This window comes from Pyrus communis, chromosome 4 (assembly GCF_041283825.1).
Source record: "Pyrus communis isolate YQ-2024b chromosome 4, ASM4128382v1, whole genome shotgun sequence".
NCBI lineage: Eukaryota > Viridiplantae > Streptophyta > Magnoliopsida > Rosales > Rosaceae > Pyrus > Pyrus communis.
Genome location: NC_142568.1, coordinates 2364133 through 2377384, shown reverse-complemented (window position 1 = coordinate 2377384; position 13252 = coordinate 2364133). Strand labels below are relative to the sequence as shown.

The window sequence follows — 13252 nt, the reverse complement described above, 5'->3', positions numbered from 1 at the left end:
TTTAGGAGAATATTGCTTTCATATTATTATTATTCTGATTAACTTGTTCTTTTATTAAATTGATATACTTGCTACTCATTCAACTACTCATTCTTCAATGTCAAGGTCGGACGTAATACAATGCATTAAAGATGAAAACCCGCAATTGAAAGCAATTCTTCTACAAACCCGCTCACAATATTCAAGCGGCAAGGCAAGTAACGTCTAAAACACAAATTCAAATTTTGATATTTTTCCGGCCTCGATTGCATGAAGCATTCACCAAAGTAGGTGCTATGGTGATCAAACAAACAAACAAAAATAAAGACAAAGTTACAGTTCTTGCATAAGGTTTCGATTTAATAACATAAACAACGCAGAAGTCAAGAAAATAAATAAACCCACCATTTCCAATTAACCAATCTGCGAAAAAATAGATCCATCAGAGTTTTTACAATAAGCAGCAAGCAACCCTTGGAGCTCTCTGCGTTCATGTCAAAACTCCCAACCCAATAAACCGATACCGCCGACCTTTTTTTTTGCTATATATACCAAAACAAGAGGAACACAGGGGAAAGAATTGCAGACTTAACAAGAAAACAGCCATTAAAACACCCCATATAATGGCCAACATTGAAAATATTACAGACCCGGAGTGCATTGAACCCTCGCTGGTATGCACAATAATAACGTATCGGATCTAAATCAACAATACTCTGTGAAGAGAATCTCAACCTGAATAAATGGTATGCCTAAACCACAGGAGACACGTGAACGAAAAAAGAAGAAACAAGAAAATGACAACACAAACCCGTGGAGAAAGGCATATCCTACCACAGAATGGCCTGACTCACCGGACAATGACTAAAAGCCAAACCCAGAATTGACGTACCAGCTCCAGAGTTCCCCAAAATTTTGCATATTGTTGGAACTCATCAGACAACTGCTCCAAGTACTTCAAAATGAAAAGTCCTTGAGACTCACCGACAACTGCGACCACCAAAGCAACCAAATACTCTGATTGGACCGTCAACGACTTTGTTTCTCTATATTCCCGTAACTACATGAATGGAAGAGGCAAAGAAGAGCAAGGCAAAATTGAAGCCACAACGAGAGAAGTAAAATCATGAAGCTGTGGCAGCTGCTGCCTTCTCCATCTTCTCTTTTTCAATCTCTGCTCTCCTCTGTTCAGCATGCTGTGCAACCCCATTTGCAAGAGCCTGATACTGGAAGTCCAGAGTCTGCATAAGGCTGTGAACTCTCAACGGATCTGATGCTTGCATGGCTTCACAAGCAACGCATAGGAAATAAGGAAACATGTCAGAAATGCCATAAATTTAAAAGTTATTCAACAGATAACACCGGAAAGTTTGTCCACATACCTTTGACTGCATCAACAAAAAAGATAAAAGGGTCCACATCATCAATTGGTGACTGTAATTCCTCATCATCACTGAAATCATCGTCCGAGTCTGAGTCATATTCATCACTAGGGCGGAAAGACTTTGCCTGTAGCACCCCGCAAACAACAATTATTAGCCGGCAGAGGATACATAGCAAGAAAGAATAATGTGAAGACATGCAGTAAAAGAAAATACAATGACTTGAACAAAAAATAAAAAAGCTCGCGACAATCTCTCAAGGGATGCAGGGGACGAAGCGCGTCATTAAATTGCATGCATAAGGGTCCTATGGGACTGTTAGGCATCTTTATTGACTTAGTACCTGGGCAAGCACCGGGCTGGCCTTTCACAGCACACCTCACAAGGACTAAAATAATTTAAAGAAATTGAACTTGAACAAACATCAAGCATCGAGAATCACCTGAAAGCCTGACTAACTTGTTGTGATGTAATTTTAGTATCATAACGAAAAAAAGGGGAAAAGAAATTCAAATTTTGGGATAAGTTAGAAAGGTGAATTGTTCAGTCAATATTATGCATCACAAACCAGTATAATGTGACAACACTACACAGAATGTTTAACTTCACCCTTACCCTCAAAAGATCATAAAAGATGACCACCATAGAATAACGAGTATTCTCTCTAAAAAAATTCTTAATAAGAAAACAGGGCACACCTGTGCAGCTAACTTTTGAAGTTTAACGCTATCAACTTCATCACCATCCTCGGCATCAAGTCCCATTTCCTTGTCAGATCCATCACCATATTCATCATCATCATCAGTTGGGAAACCATCCATTTCATCGTCATCTTCTGGTTCTTCCTCCTTTGCAGCTTCTGCCAACACAACATTAAGGAGTATCTAAAACTGATAGTAAAAAACTTAAGTGCATGAGCCATGCAAACAAAAGTTACAAATTAAAATGTAGAAGTAACATATTTTACCAGCTACAATGAAATGTATAAACACTCTCATTTCTAAATCTGAATTGATTCACGTTATAAATCTAAATATTCCCATTCGTCGAATTAAATCACTGTCACACATTCCTCTCATTCATACGTTATTTGTTTCAAGGATATTTAATCCAAGTGGAGATGCAACTAGAGAGTAAATAAAACGCATAACAAAATGGAGTGAAATTAACAATAAGACTAAGATAACAATAGGGATGGGAGAGAATAAGGACAGAAAAATTATGAAAAGAAAAGTAAGTGGCCTCAAGCTTACATGTTTTTCATAACAATTATAAAAGTGATAATCTAACAGTTATATTCATTAAAATTTCAAGTGAAAAAAAGAGCGATTTATTGTGGACAAGTCCAAGGAAGAAAAATGGAGGATTAAAAGAAATTAAGTGCATATGAAGGACAAAAGCTCACAATGAAAAAAATGGAGGCCTGTATTAGTATATAATCTATATAGTTAAGAGGGAGAACAGACCTGCAACTTGTTCCTTGTACGCAACTAGGAGATCAAGGGCAGCCCTGAAAACACGGCCCAATGCCTCCCCAGGCAACTGTTCAGCAGGGAGTATCATTAATGATGTCAAACCCAGACAGCATACTTTTTTGTCATGCTCCCTGCAATGAAAAACTCAATCACGCTCTACAACAAACATTTCCAGAAGGAGCAATACCAATGTGAGCATTCACATACAAGACCGGCAAGCACATGGAAACAAACTCAGTTCGTGGGGCAACAATATGTGAAACAAACTTCGCAATACCAATGTGAGCTTTCACATACAAGACAGGTAAGCACATGGAAACAAACTCAGTTCGTGGGGCAACACAATGTGAAACAAACTTCACAAATTACCTCTTAAAATTGGCACGCACACCACTTTTCTTGACCTGTTGCAGCATCTGGAACCAAAGATTAAAGATCTCTGTTGCAACACCCAGGTTCTGCAATATGCTGAGCGCCAAAGCTGCATTATAGTACAGTGCATCTGCAATCTGCCAGCAGAAAAATAAAACGATTAAAAACATATATACAAAGGCTCCGACAGTTGTCATTATAAAAGCTTTAAATGGTCAGTTTACAAAGTCATGTATAATAGAAAGTTCTGAATGCGTATCACCATCGCTTCTGGCATTGCAGTCATACAATAAAAGGAAAAGGCTACATCTTGCTCATGTAGAAACTGCAGAGAAGCTTCTTTTAATTATGTCAATTTGTTAAGCAAATTTTTTAGAGAAACAGTAAAGCCAATGAAACATTGTCCATTGACAATTAAAACCACTTTCTGTAGACATGTCCTTATTGTGAGAGCAATACATATCATGTAAGGTTCCAACAAACATTCAGTGGCTTCACTATTTTAATGGACTAATATAACAGTTTCTAGGTCCATGATAATATAAATCCATGTTACAGATGGGTTGAGACTGCAGTAATAAAAAACTAAACAAAATAAGAAAATGTCCGAAAATGTCCTAGGTGGCGAAAAGCACCAATTATCGAACTAATAGACTGGGTCCAGGGGAAAAATTGATATGGCTAATAGCTACGATGACAGAAATAATCTAGCATGTCTACTTTCCTCTAAGGCACAGATCCACTAGGCAGACATAAGACTAGAGAAGATTTAAAATGAGAAATACAGAGTTGATGTCTGGCTACTTACAACTTCAATGAGAAGGCATTTCAAGTACGGCTTCTCAGATCGGCGTAACCGCTCAACTGTAATTCTAAGGTATGGTTCAACCCATTGATCAACCTGCCCTCTGCAGTTCTGAAAAACTACTTGAATGAGCTTTGGAGCAGGCTCAATATCACCGTCTTCCATATTTTTATCTGCCATGATCTGAACAGAACAAGGAGAATGCACAAATCTCATCAACAAGAGCATAGAGACCGTATTACTATAAATTGCAATCACCAGAGATATTAAGGGTCTGCTTGGTTGCCAATAAATATCTGTTAGACCAACTGAAATTCACAATAGGATCTAACTATATGAAATCACTAACTTAATTATCACATTAACTCAATCAACTTACTAAAGTCAATTGAACAGGATTAATGACCGAATATCTTCTTAATTGGGACAGTTCGTGGGTTACCATCTAGTGTTTTACTAATTTATGAACTGTTCCATTCACTAGATGGTTGCTTAAATAATATAGAAATAAAGTGCACGAGACATATTCTATATGTATTCTTCAGTCTAACAAGAATATAAAAACTTGGTAACATAAAGGGAACTCACAGCTGCAATCATATTCCAAAGGCTTTGCTGGTAGTCTGGTTCTTTACAAGTGAGGAACTGTGCTGTCCCCCTGGATATGTAGTTATCCAAAGGAACCAGAATATCTGCAAAGGAACAAATAATATGAGTAGTGTATGGGAAAGAAAAAGAGTACATGAGTGCATAATTGCATGAACCATCAAAATTTCAACTTACATAATGATTTTTTCTATCACAACCCCCCCCCCCCCCCAAAAAAAAACAAAAAAAAAAAAAAAAAAAATCAATGTTCTACATCCATGTTAAGCATTATGTACAGTGGCATTGTATCATTTTACAGGTTCAAGTTTCTCCTAAGGTTTCTTTAATTGCTTTTTTATTGTTTGCATCAAGAAGAAATGGTAGGTTACGAATTATACACTATAGCATACTGCAAAAGGAACTGCAAGCCCAAAAACAATAGCTTCTGCCCAGAATATCCTAAGATGAGATAATTATCACAGTAAATAACAAAATTATAGAAAATGAAGCAGGGAATCATGGAATGATACTATTTGTCTTGTGCTTTTGTTTCATGCAGAATTGAAGTTTTAATGCATAGATCTTGGAAATATGAGACTAACTTGGAAAGAAATCAATAGCCCATTCTGCCAATGCTTCCATCATCAATGGCCAGAGACTCCACATATCTAAAGATATTGTTGGTGAGAAAAATGTCATATATGAAACAATTTCCAACACTTCTTCAAAAACCTCTGCAAGGGAAATCATAAGAGGGGTGTAGATCTGTTAGTCTTAATCAACAATGTGCATAACACCAAAGAAAGAGAAATCAGGTTTCTTAATCACGTAAGATCTTACAAGTGCTTTGAACTGTTATAACAAAGATCATTAAACTAATCTAGAAACGTACATTGTAAGTTTCTTGAATTGTAAAAAATTTCAAAGGAGAGGTATAAATCAAATTGGATCTCAGAGAAACAAAGTTTTTATTTTCTGACTTGAGGGGATTTTAACAGAACAGAATACCCAAGAGCTTTTTTACTAGTAGTTAAAAACTGCCATATAAAGCATTGACGAAGTTCAGGATGAAGGATACACCCATCAAGCAGTGTTCCGTTTTATATAACAGTGACCTCAACCCTATTGCAAGCAGTGAAACATACACTTTTTGAAATGGAGTAAACAGAAGTACTAGATATACGAGACAAAGGAAAACAAGTGTCATTCAAACCTTGGCCATCAGTTGTCAACATCCTGCGCATTATAGGAAGCAAAGTTGGTTCAACTTGAACGAAAAGGTGAGGAAGCCGGCTCACTGACTCAAGAATGGTGCTAATAGCACGCAAACAACCAACTGCTGCCAAAGCACCAGGATCATCAACATCATCATCAGCTTCAGCTGTATTCATACACCTCCAAAATGCAGCTGCCTGCAAACAAGTAAACAACAGAATTATGCAAGCACATTTGAAGATGAAGCTGAAGTACTCTCAAAAACACCGATAAGTAAATATTACCAGATTTTGGCACAGACCAAGAGCATAAGGTGCCATTTCCTCCCCGAACTTGTCCACTATTGTCTCCAGAGTAAAGACAAGATCCTCATTTTCAACCTCATTCATGAGCTTGAAAAACTCTGAACAGAAAAATTACACATTGGGTAAGTCTCAAGATGATTGTTAATGACGCAAACAATGTTGTCTATCCCACATACCATCAAGAAGCTGCGGAAGAATTGGCCGAATCTCATTCAAATCTGCACAGCATACAAAAAAAAATTCACACACAAAAAGATGACTACATGAATGCGTGTGAGAGAGAGAGAGATGTAGCTATGTACCACTGCAAGCTTCAACAAAAGAGCGCAATGCAAATACTGAGTCAACTCGAACAGGAAGTTCTGGATCTCGCATCCCCGAGACAACACTATGCAATGCCTTACGAAAATTGTTCGAATCCGAGAAGCTAATATGAGCATACTGTCCCGCAACCCAGGCTGCCTAATATTCATTTCATAATGAAGGATAAGTATACCTTTTTAACAGAAAACGGATACAATGAATGCATATAGAACTCTACAAAAGGGAAGAAGAATAAAGTACATATTAAAGTCAAAACTGCTGCCTAGTGTAAGAATAAATAAAAACTGAGCATCTACTCTCCTCCATTAATTTACAAAGGGTTCAACAAAACATTAAGAACATTTGTGAAAATGAAACAAGGAAAACCAAAGACTGTTGCACAGAAATTATCACGACTGACAAGCATTGTTGTTACCATTATTAAAAGCTCACTCTCCCTTGCTGGACAAAGAGGCTCCAACATTTTCACCACCAACTTTTGATAATAGACTGAGAAACAGAGAATGTTCTATGGTTTACTTAAAATCAACTTACTATTTTCATTTAAAATCGATCTACCAATAACTCCCTCTATGATGCACATGCATTGTATGAGCACCTTTCTAATATATTGATTTGTGTGTGAAGGATGTATATTTCGAGTTTCATCTGGACAAAGTAGCAAGTGTTGACAGGTTCTTGTCTGTCGTTGTGCAACACTCTAGTGTACGCCAATTTCTAATACCATGTGGGCCTCTTTTGAGATTTTATGGATAAAGAGAAATAAAAGATTCTTGATTATGGAAAGATCAGATGTCAGTTCAAGGATCTTTAGGGTCGGTGTTTCAAGAACACTAGCATGTCACTGTCCACCTTATTTTCATATGCAATAATTTCTTGCACGGGTGCAACAAGTAGAAAGTCCTAATAAAGATCTATAGAATATCATGGAGGTGGTGCAACATAGCCAGAAAAATAAAAACAAACACAATTATTGTAAGAAATACAGAAAAGGAATTTCACGTAGCAAACCTTAGCTCTAAGATGGCCAACAGGACTACTAAACTCGGGGAATACATGTTGCACCAACATACGCTCAAGTTCAGACTTGTAGGGTTCAGTTTGTTTCAGTTTGTCGCAAAGTGATCCAATAGCAAGAAGAGCACCATCTTTCTGTCGATATGGCTTATATTCCACTGGTGCTTCATCATATCTGGATCAAGAAATAAAAAATTCAAGAGGAAAAAAATGGTCAATGTTAAGTCACCAATACATACGTATCAGATTCAAAAGATAACGAAAAGCTACCTCTTAAAAATCTCCACAATGAATTGAATGAACTTGTGAAGATTTTCCTTTCCACGTTTTCTAACCAACTCACTCACAAAATCCATGGAAGCTGTCCTTGGACTGTATAAGTCTTCAATGATATCTGCACCAACAAGAAAACGAATAAACCACCAATGAAGCAGAGATCTGCAAGTAATAAAACAAGAGTTTGAAAACTGACCATAACCCTTCCTCACATATTCATGCGGGTCTTCATCCCAAAGCCTTAGATCATTATCATTGAAACACATAAGGGGAAAAACAATCTCGAAAAGAAGAACATTAAGTCGAGGTTGCATCAGATTATACATGCTATTCTTTGAGATACTGCATATATAAACAAATGAAAGGAGGTTAGGGAGATACAAAAATGTTCCGTACATCTCCACCATTGGAGCAGTACTATAAGCAAATCATAAGTTAATTAACACAAAGAACATCGTCTTATACAGAGAATTCATTTTGAAGGTTGACAGATCCAATACAACAGAAACCATTCAACAATATAAGTATTAACAAATTTTTTTCTTTAGAGATTATACATTAGTAATTAGTCACACGAAATAAGCTCACTTCAAAAATTAGGTTTTCTTTCTTAGTGCAACATCATGAAAAATTCAAGTACATTCAATATTCACAGGATCACAGTAATTTCAAAATTAAAAGGGGATAATAAAATGGAAAAGTAAACAATCAAGTCATATTTTCAGAATACTCAAGAATAATATGCTATAGTGCATCAAGGAATAATAAGCAATGAAGTGGTGGTGCTAAGGTTCTCTGTTAGAGGATACAAATGCATGCACCATGCGAAGTGTCAACTGATTAGGAGAGGAGTTATAGTTAGTTTATTAGAGAGTTGTTATATTATTGTATTGTTAGATTAAATAAGTGAGTAATTGTAATGACTTTCTCATTAAGGGAAATGTATCAGAATTTTACATTTCTTCTTCTCTAAGCTTTCCCTCTCTCTAAACTCAAGAATTACTCCTCTCTCTAGCCTTCCGTGCTATGCTCTACATAGTAGGCTATAAGTACAATCAGGACCTATTAGCACAACTTTAAAGTTTTCCATAACGTTATGGAACCATGCTCACAAAATCTAGTACATTAAAAGTTCCAATTTTGACATGAAAATTTATTTTAGTCAAGAGATATCAATCCTGTTGGAGTTCATTGAATTTGTATTGGACACACAAAAAGCATCCAATTTTTCAAATGTTTCAGAGGTGTAACAAAAAACAATAAATTACCGAAAACAAGTAACATTTCCGCATCATACATCAAAACCTCATGCTCAATAACCCAAAGTTGGGTTTCACGCATAGTCAGAACTACCAGTGATCTCCCTTGTGCATGAGTTATCCGTATCAAATAGAAATTCATTACACATTTGGGACTATATAAATCACAGAAAATAATTGGTCAACTCCGTTTAAGTTTTGGCCACCTTCCTATCCATTAAATGAAATTTAACAAAAAAAAGATCATTAAATTTCCAATAAAAGAATAAATACACCACCAGACAAATAAAATGCAATCAAATAGGACTTAACCCATGAGGAAAAAAAAAATTGCCCACCTATTGCTTAAATACTGAAGAACAAGATTGATAACTCTGTCAGGTAAGTAGCCACCAGTTCGGATCACATTCAACAAATTTAAGTGACACTCCAGAATCTTCCCTGCATAATTCTTCTGAAACATTTGAGCAAATGCTTTGTTTTCTGGTTGTTGAATTTTTAAATCTCCAAACCTAGAAACAACAATAGAAAATGTGATGCAACGTCAGAAATATGGTTACATTGTGATCCCTAGTTCTTGTTCAGTTTTAATTTGATCTAAAACTTATTCTAGAAGAAACTTATCTAAAAATTTACCGAGTGAACAGCCGATTCAAAATGTGAACAGTCCATTTCTTCACTTTCCACCACCCCCATGCTTTTCTAAGATCGGGATCTGAAGGCTGGCCTTCAGAAGGAACAGGTCTCTCCAGTATGTTTAAGAAAAGCATCATCCAAGCATTAAACACGTTTGCATCAAATAGTTGCTTTGGAATCTCCAGCTGAGAAAGGCACCAAAAAATGATACATATAAAAGTTAGTCTAATATTTATTTTATTCTAGTGAACATATCATGATTCCTTCAACCTTTATGTCCAGAACGTACATATATGGATGACCAGAAAATTTTACAGATAAGCTTGATCAAATCTGCCACTTCCAGTGATGGGTTGGGAATTTGGACAAGCCTGTTGAATATATTTAGCAGAGCTGGGAATGTTTCCTCAACAATGCGATAAACCGGTGTCCTCTCCTCATCAGATTTGAACCTAAGAATATAAAATCACTAGTTAAACTTCAAAAGTAACTCTGAAGATACACATTACACAAATATAGAAAGTCAAGGCTTTCTGTTAGTTATTTCATCAATTCAAAATACTAGAAAGATGACAACTTCATCAACGCAACAGTTCTCCACAACGATACCATGTTATGTAAAACTACAGATCAATTTGAAGGTCTGTTTACTTACAGACAGACAGTGGTTTCAAGTTACAACTACCCACTAAACAAACTAGATTAAGAATATAACTTCAACACAGAAGAAATGAAGAAAAAACTTAAAAAGTGAGAACTTGTGAATTTTTCAGCAGTACAGAACTTCTGATCTGCATAGCAAGTAAAACTTGGATATTGTGTCCTGAAATATTAGAATTCTGCATTGCATAAAATATATGCACTATGCAACTTTGATACTCATTCTATTCATTTTGGGCAGATCAAATTAGTAATATAAACTGTAATTGCACCAAGTAAAAAGCAATACAATAGAGAAGTAAAGATATAATAAACTGATCCTGTACTTCATGTAGGTTATGTCATTGAGCGTACTTATAGTCTTGCTGAAGTAATGCAAGGTGAATTAATAGAACTAGATGAAAGAATGACAGGCAATGCTCAGAATTTGGAATGAAATAATATTGGCCTAGTTTATATTCATAAACCCTAACCAACATGCTCCCCTAATCCTATATTTTTAAAGTTTGGGTGGACTGAATCAACTCCAAACTTTGATCACAGCAGTGACAATTTCACAATGTCCATGCATCACTTTGCACATCAAGATACGTGCATAGACCACACACCCACAAACATGGTTACAAGAACAACAAGGAACTTATGAAATAGTCATGATGTAACTAAATAAATTTGGGAAATTTTGAATCCTATATTTTTTTCTAATGAACAGTAGATACGAAGCACACAATATAGGAGAACAAAGTGAGTCAATTATATATGTCACAAACAAACTACAGGTTCAAAACCATTAGCATGCATCACATAGCAAAACTAACTAAGCTTGTAGCTTTTTTTCAGAAGGCAATGCAGCCGTACATAATAGCCATTAAACTAGGAATTATTTCAAAATAATAGCAGAAATAACTTAGCATACTCATATTTTCTAGACAGAATCCGCAAAACAAACAAGGCTCCATAGACTTGTTGATCTTGTAAGTTATGCTTCACCCAGTCTAAAAGGCGTGGCCACTGCTCGGGGTAATCAGCATGAATAATTGTCTTCAGGCACTCACCTAGCTGTACCCTGTACAAAATGACTTTGAGACTTGACATTGCCAGCAAATAAGAAGATAAAGCCAAATATTATTCTACAGCACATAATATTACAAAGGAGCTAACAAATTAAAACTACTGAGAAATTTTATGTCTGTGCACTCGCAGACGTAGTGGTTTCATCGACCTAGCTATGCACACATCTCAACTTAAGTAACTGAAAACAGTGAACAAAATAGCAAGTACCTTAATAATGGGGGAACCTGTGTGACAAAGACTAGAATGTGATCCCTCACCACGTCTTTATCACTCTGTGATATCTTCTGCTGCACATCTACATCGACACGCAAAGAATAAGCAACAGTCAACTGGATCGAATCACCAGTGGGCATTCAATACTAGCTAAATTCCACACAATCATTGCATACCAGGATCAAGAGGTGACCAGTTCTTTGCAATGAAATTCTTGAAATGGATGCTGCCAACTTGCCGCACAGCCATGTCACAATTGCTGTCCACTATAATTTGCAACATTCTCACCAAATGCTGTGGTGTATACTGAAACTGCAATACACAAAACCCCAATATTAACAACTCTGTCGACGAAAATACAGCAGTAAATTTAAAAAAATAATAAAAAAAATCCTTAACCATCCACTTCAGTTGCAAAATTACTTTGGAGCCCTTCTCCCATTGCAAAGTAAAAAAGGTGTTTATCTAATTAGTGGAATTGAAGTGTCTTTCTCCAACGCGTAATCTTATAAAACGGAAAAAAGAAGAAATGGTTTCTCAGCAACTAAGCTCTGTTTGTATGGACAGATGCATTGATTACGTGTGGGATTTTGTTTTCTTCCCAATCAAAAAGTCAATATACAGCTCAAAACCAAATATAAATCCGAAGTAAATCGTTCTCTCTAATAATTTCTCAGGACCACTTCTCCTCAGTACTCAAAAGCAAGTGAAGGTATCGAATTGCACAATCAAGCTCAATTCTCATCACAAAAATCCCAACTTTGCATCAAAATTACACCCAATTAATCGAAAAATGGCGAAAAGCTTCAGTACAAGTGGGAATTTAAGCCAACCAAATGATGTATGTACCTGATTGAGGCTCTGCTCGGCGGCTTTCCGCTCATCGGGATTGGTACTGAGAGCAGCCTGTAGTATTACAGCGAGGCTGGGAAGATCCATAGCTGACAATCGGAGCACCAATTCGGATCAAAATTCGACGATCAGAAATTGATGCGAATCAATCCAAAACCCTCGAGGGGAAAAGGCATATGATATGCGGATGGGAATGGGGAGAGAGAGTGTTGACGACTTACTAGGGTTTAGACAGACATGAGGAGAGAGACAGCTACGGAGTGTGCTGCTATTTAAACCACTAGGGTTTTGCGGCCGTTGAACTCACTTACCATCGTATGAAATCCGTACACTCATATTAATTCATTTTTCTTAGTTTTCGATCGTCGTATTAAATAAATTAAAGAAGATTAATAGTAAAAATTAACAAAAGTGTATAACAAATAAAAATAAACGTGTAAATAACACATATGAAAATACTATTTGATTTAGATGTAATGGTTATTTTGGGTCAGAAATGATAGCTGAAAATACAAACATGACGAGTTTTATTTTCAAATATTATGAATTGACGTGTTGAATATTAATTTATTTCACATTTTTTATTATAAATATATCGATGTATGAAAAAAGGTTATTGGCACTAGTTTAGTCAATTTGATCTTCCTTTTTATATAAATAGCTTTTAATGTACCTTGAGAATAATCTGTTGTAAATTTGTAATTTTTAACATTGTTATGAGCAGGAAAAGCAGTGTCACAATTGCAATATCCCGTCTCGAAATTTATTATTTATTTATTTTACAATTTTGGAAAAAACAATTTGAATAGCGATTTGGTCA

The 13252-nt window shown here is 36.0% G+C and overlaps 1 protein-coding gene across 1 annotated transcript; it reads right to left on the bottom strand.

The window, feature by feature from the left end:
- Window positions 1-371: 371 nt before the first annotated feature.
- On the bottom strand, window positions 372-12776 carry LOC137722329 (importin beta-like SAD2). The gene is made up of 22 exons (XM_068461298.2): window positions 12430-12776; window positions 11757-11892; window positions 11575-11662; window positions 11210-11359; window positions 9923-10085; window positions 9634-9818; window positions 9336-9509; window positions 7935-8080; window positions 7733-7856; window positions 7457-7637; window positions 6424-6583; window positions 6298-6339; window positions 6101-6219; window positions 5815-6013; window positions 5204-5335; window positions 4602-4705; window positions 4017-4196; window positions 3206-3345; window positions 2828-2967; window positions 2060-2220; window positions 1362-1488; window positions 372-1264 (listed from the first exon to the last, which is right to left on the bottom strand). Exons 1-22 carry the CDS (start codon window positions 12517-12519, stop codon window positions 1104-1106), a joined length of 3102 nt encoding a protein of 1033 aa, XP_068317399.2. The 5' UTR covers window positions 12520-12776; the 3' UTR covers window positions 372-1103.
- Window positions 12777-13252: the final 476 nt, after the last annotated feature.

Bases quoted from the DNA above. Each gene is read 5' to 3' on its own strand.
- LOC137722329 (XM_068461298.2), bottom strand. From the start codon at position 12,519: ATGGATCTTCCCAGCCTCGCTGTAATACTACAGGCTGCTCTCAGTACC. The intron at 8,081-9,335 runs GTGGGCAATTTT...TTATATATGCAG, and splicing joins CTTCAGTATTTAAGCAATAG to TATCTCAAAGAATAGCATGT. The intron at 6,014-6,100 runs GTAATATTTACT...ACTTGTTTGCAG, and splicing joins TTGGTCTGTGCCAAAATCTG to GCAGCTGCATTTTGGAGGTG.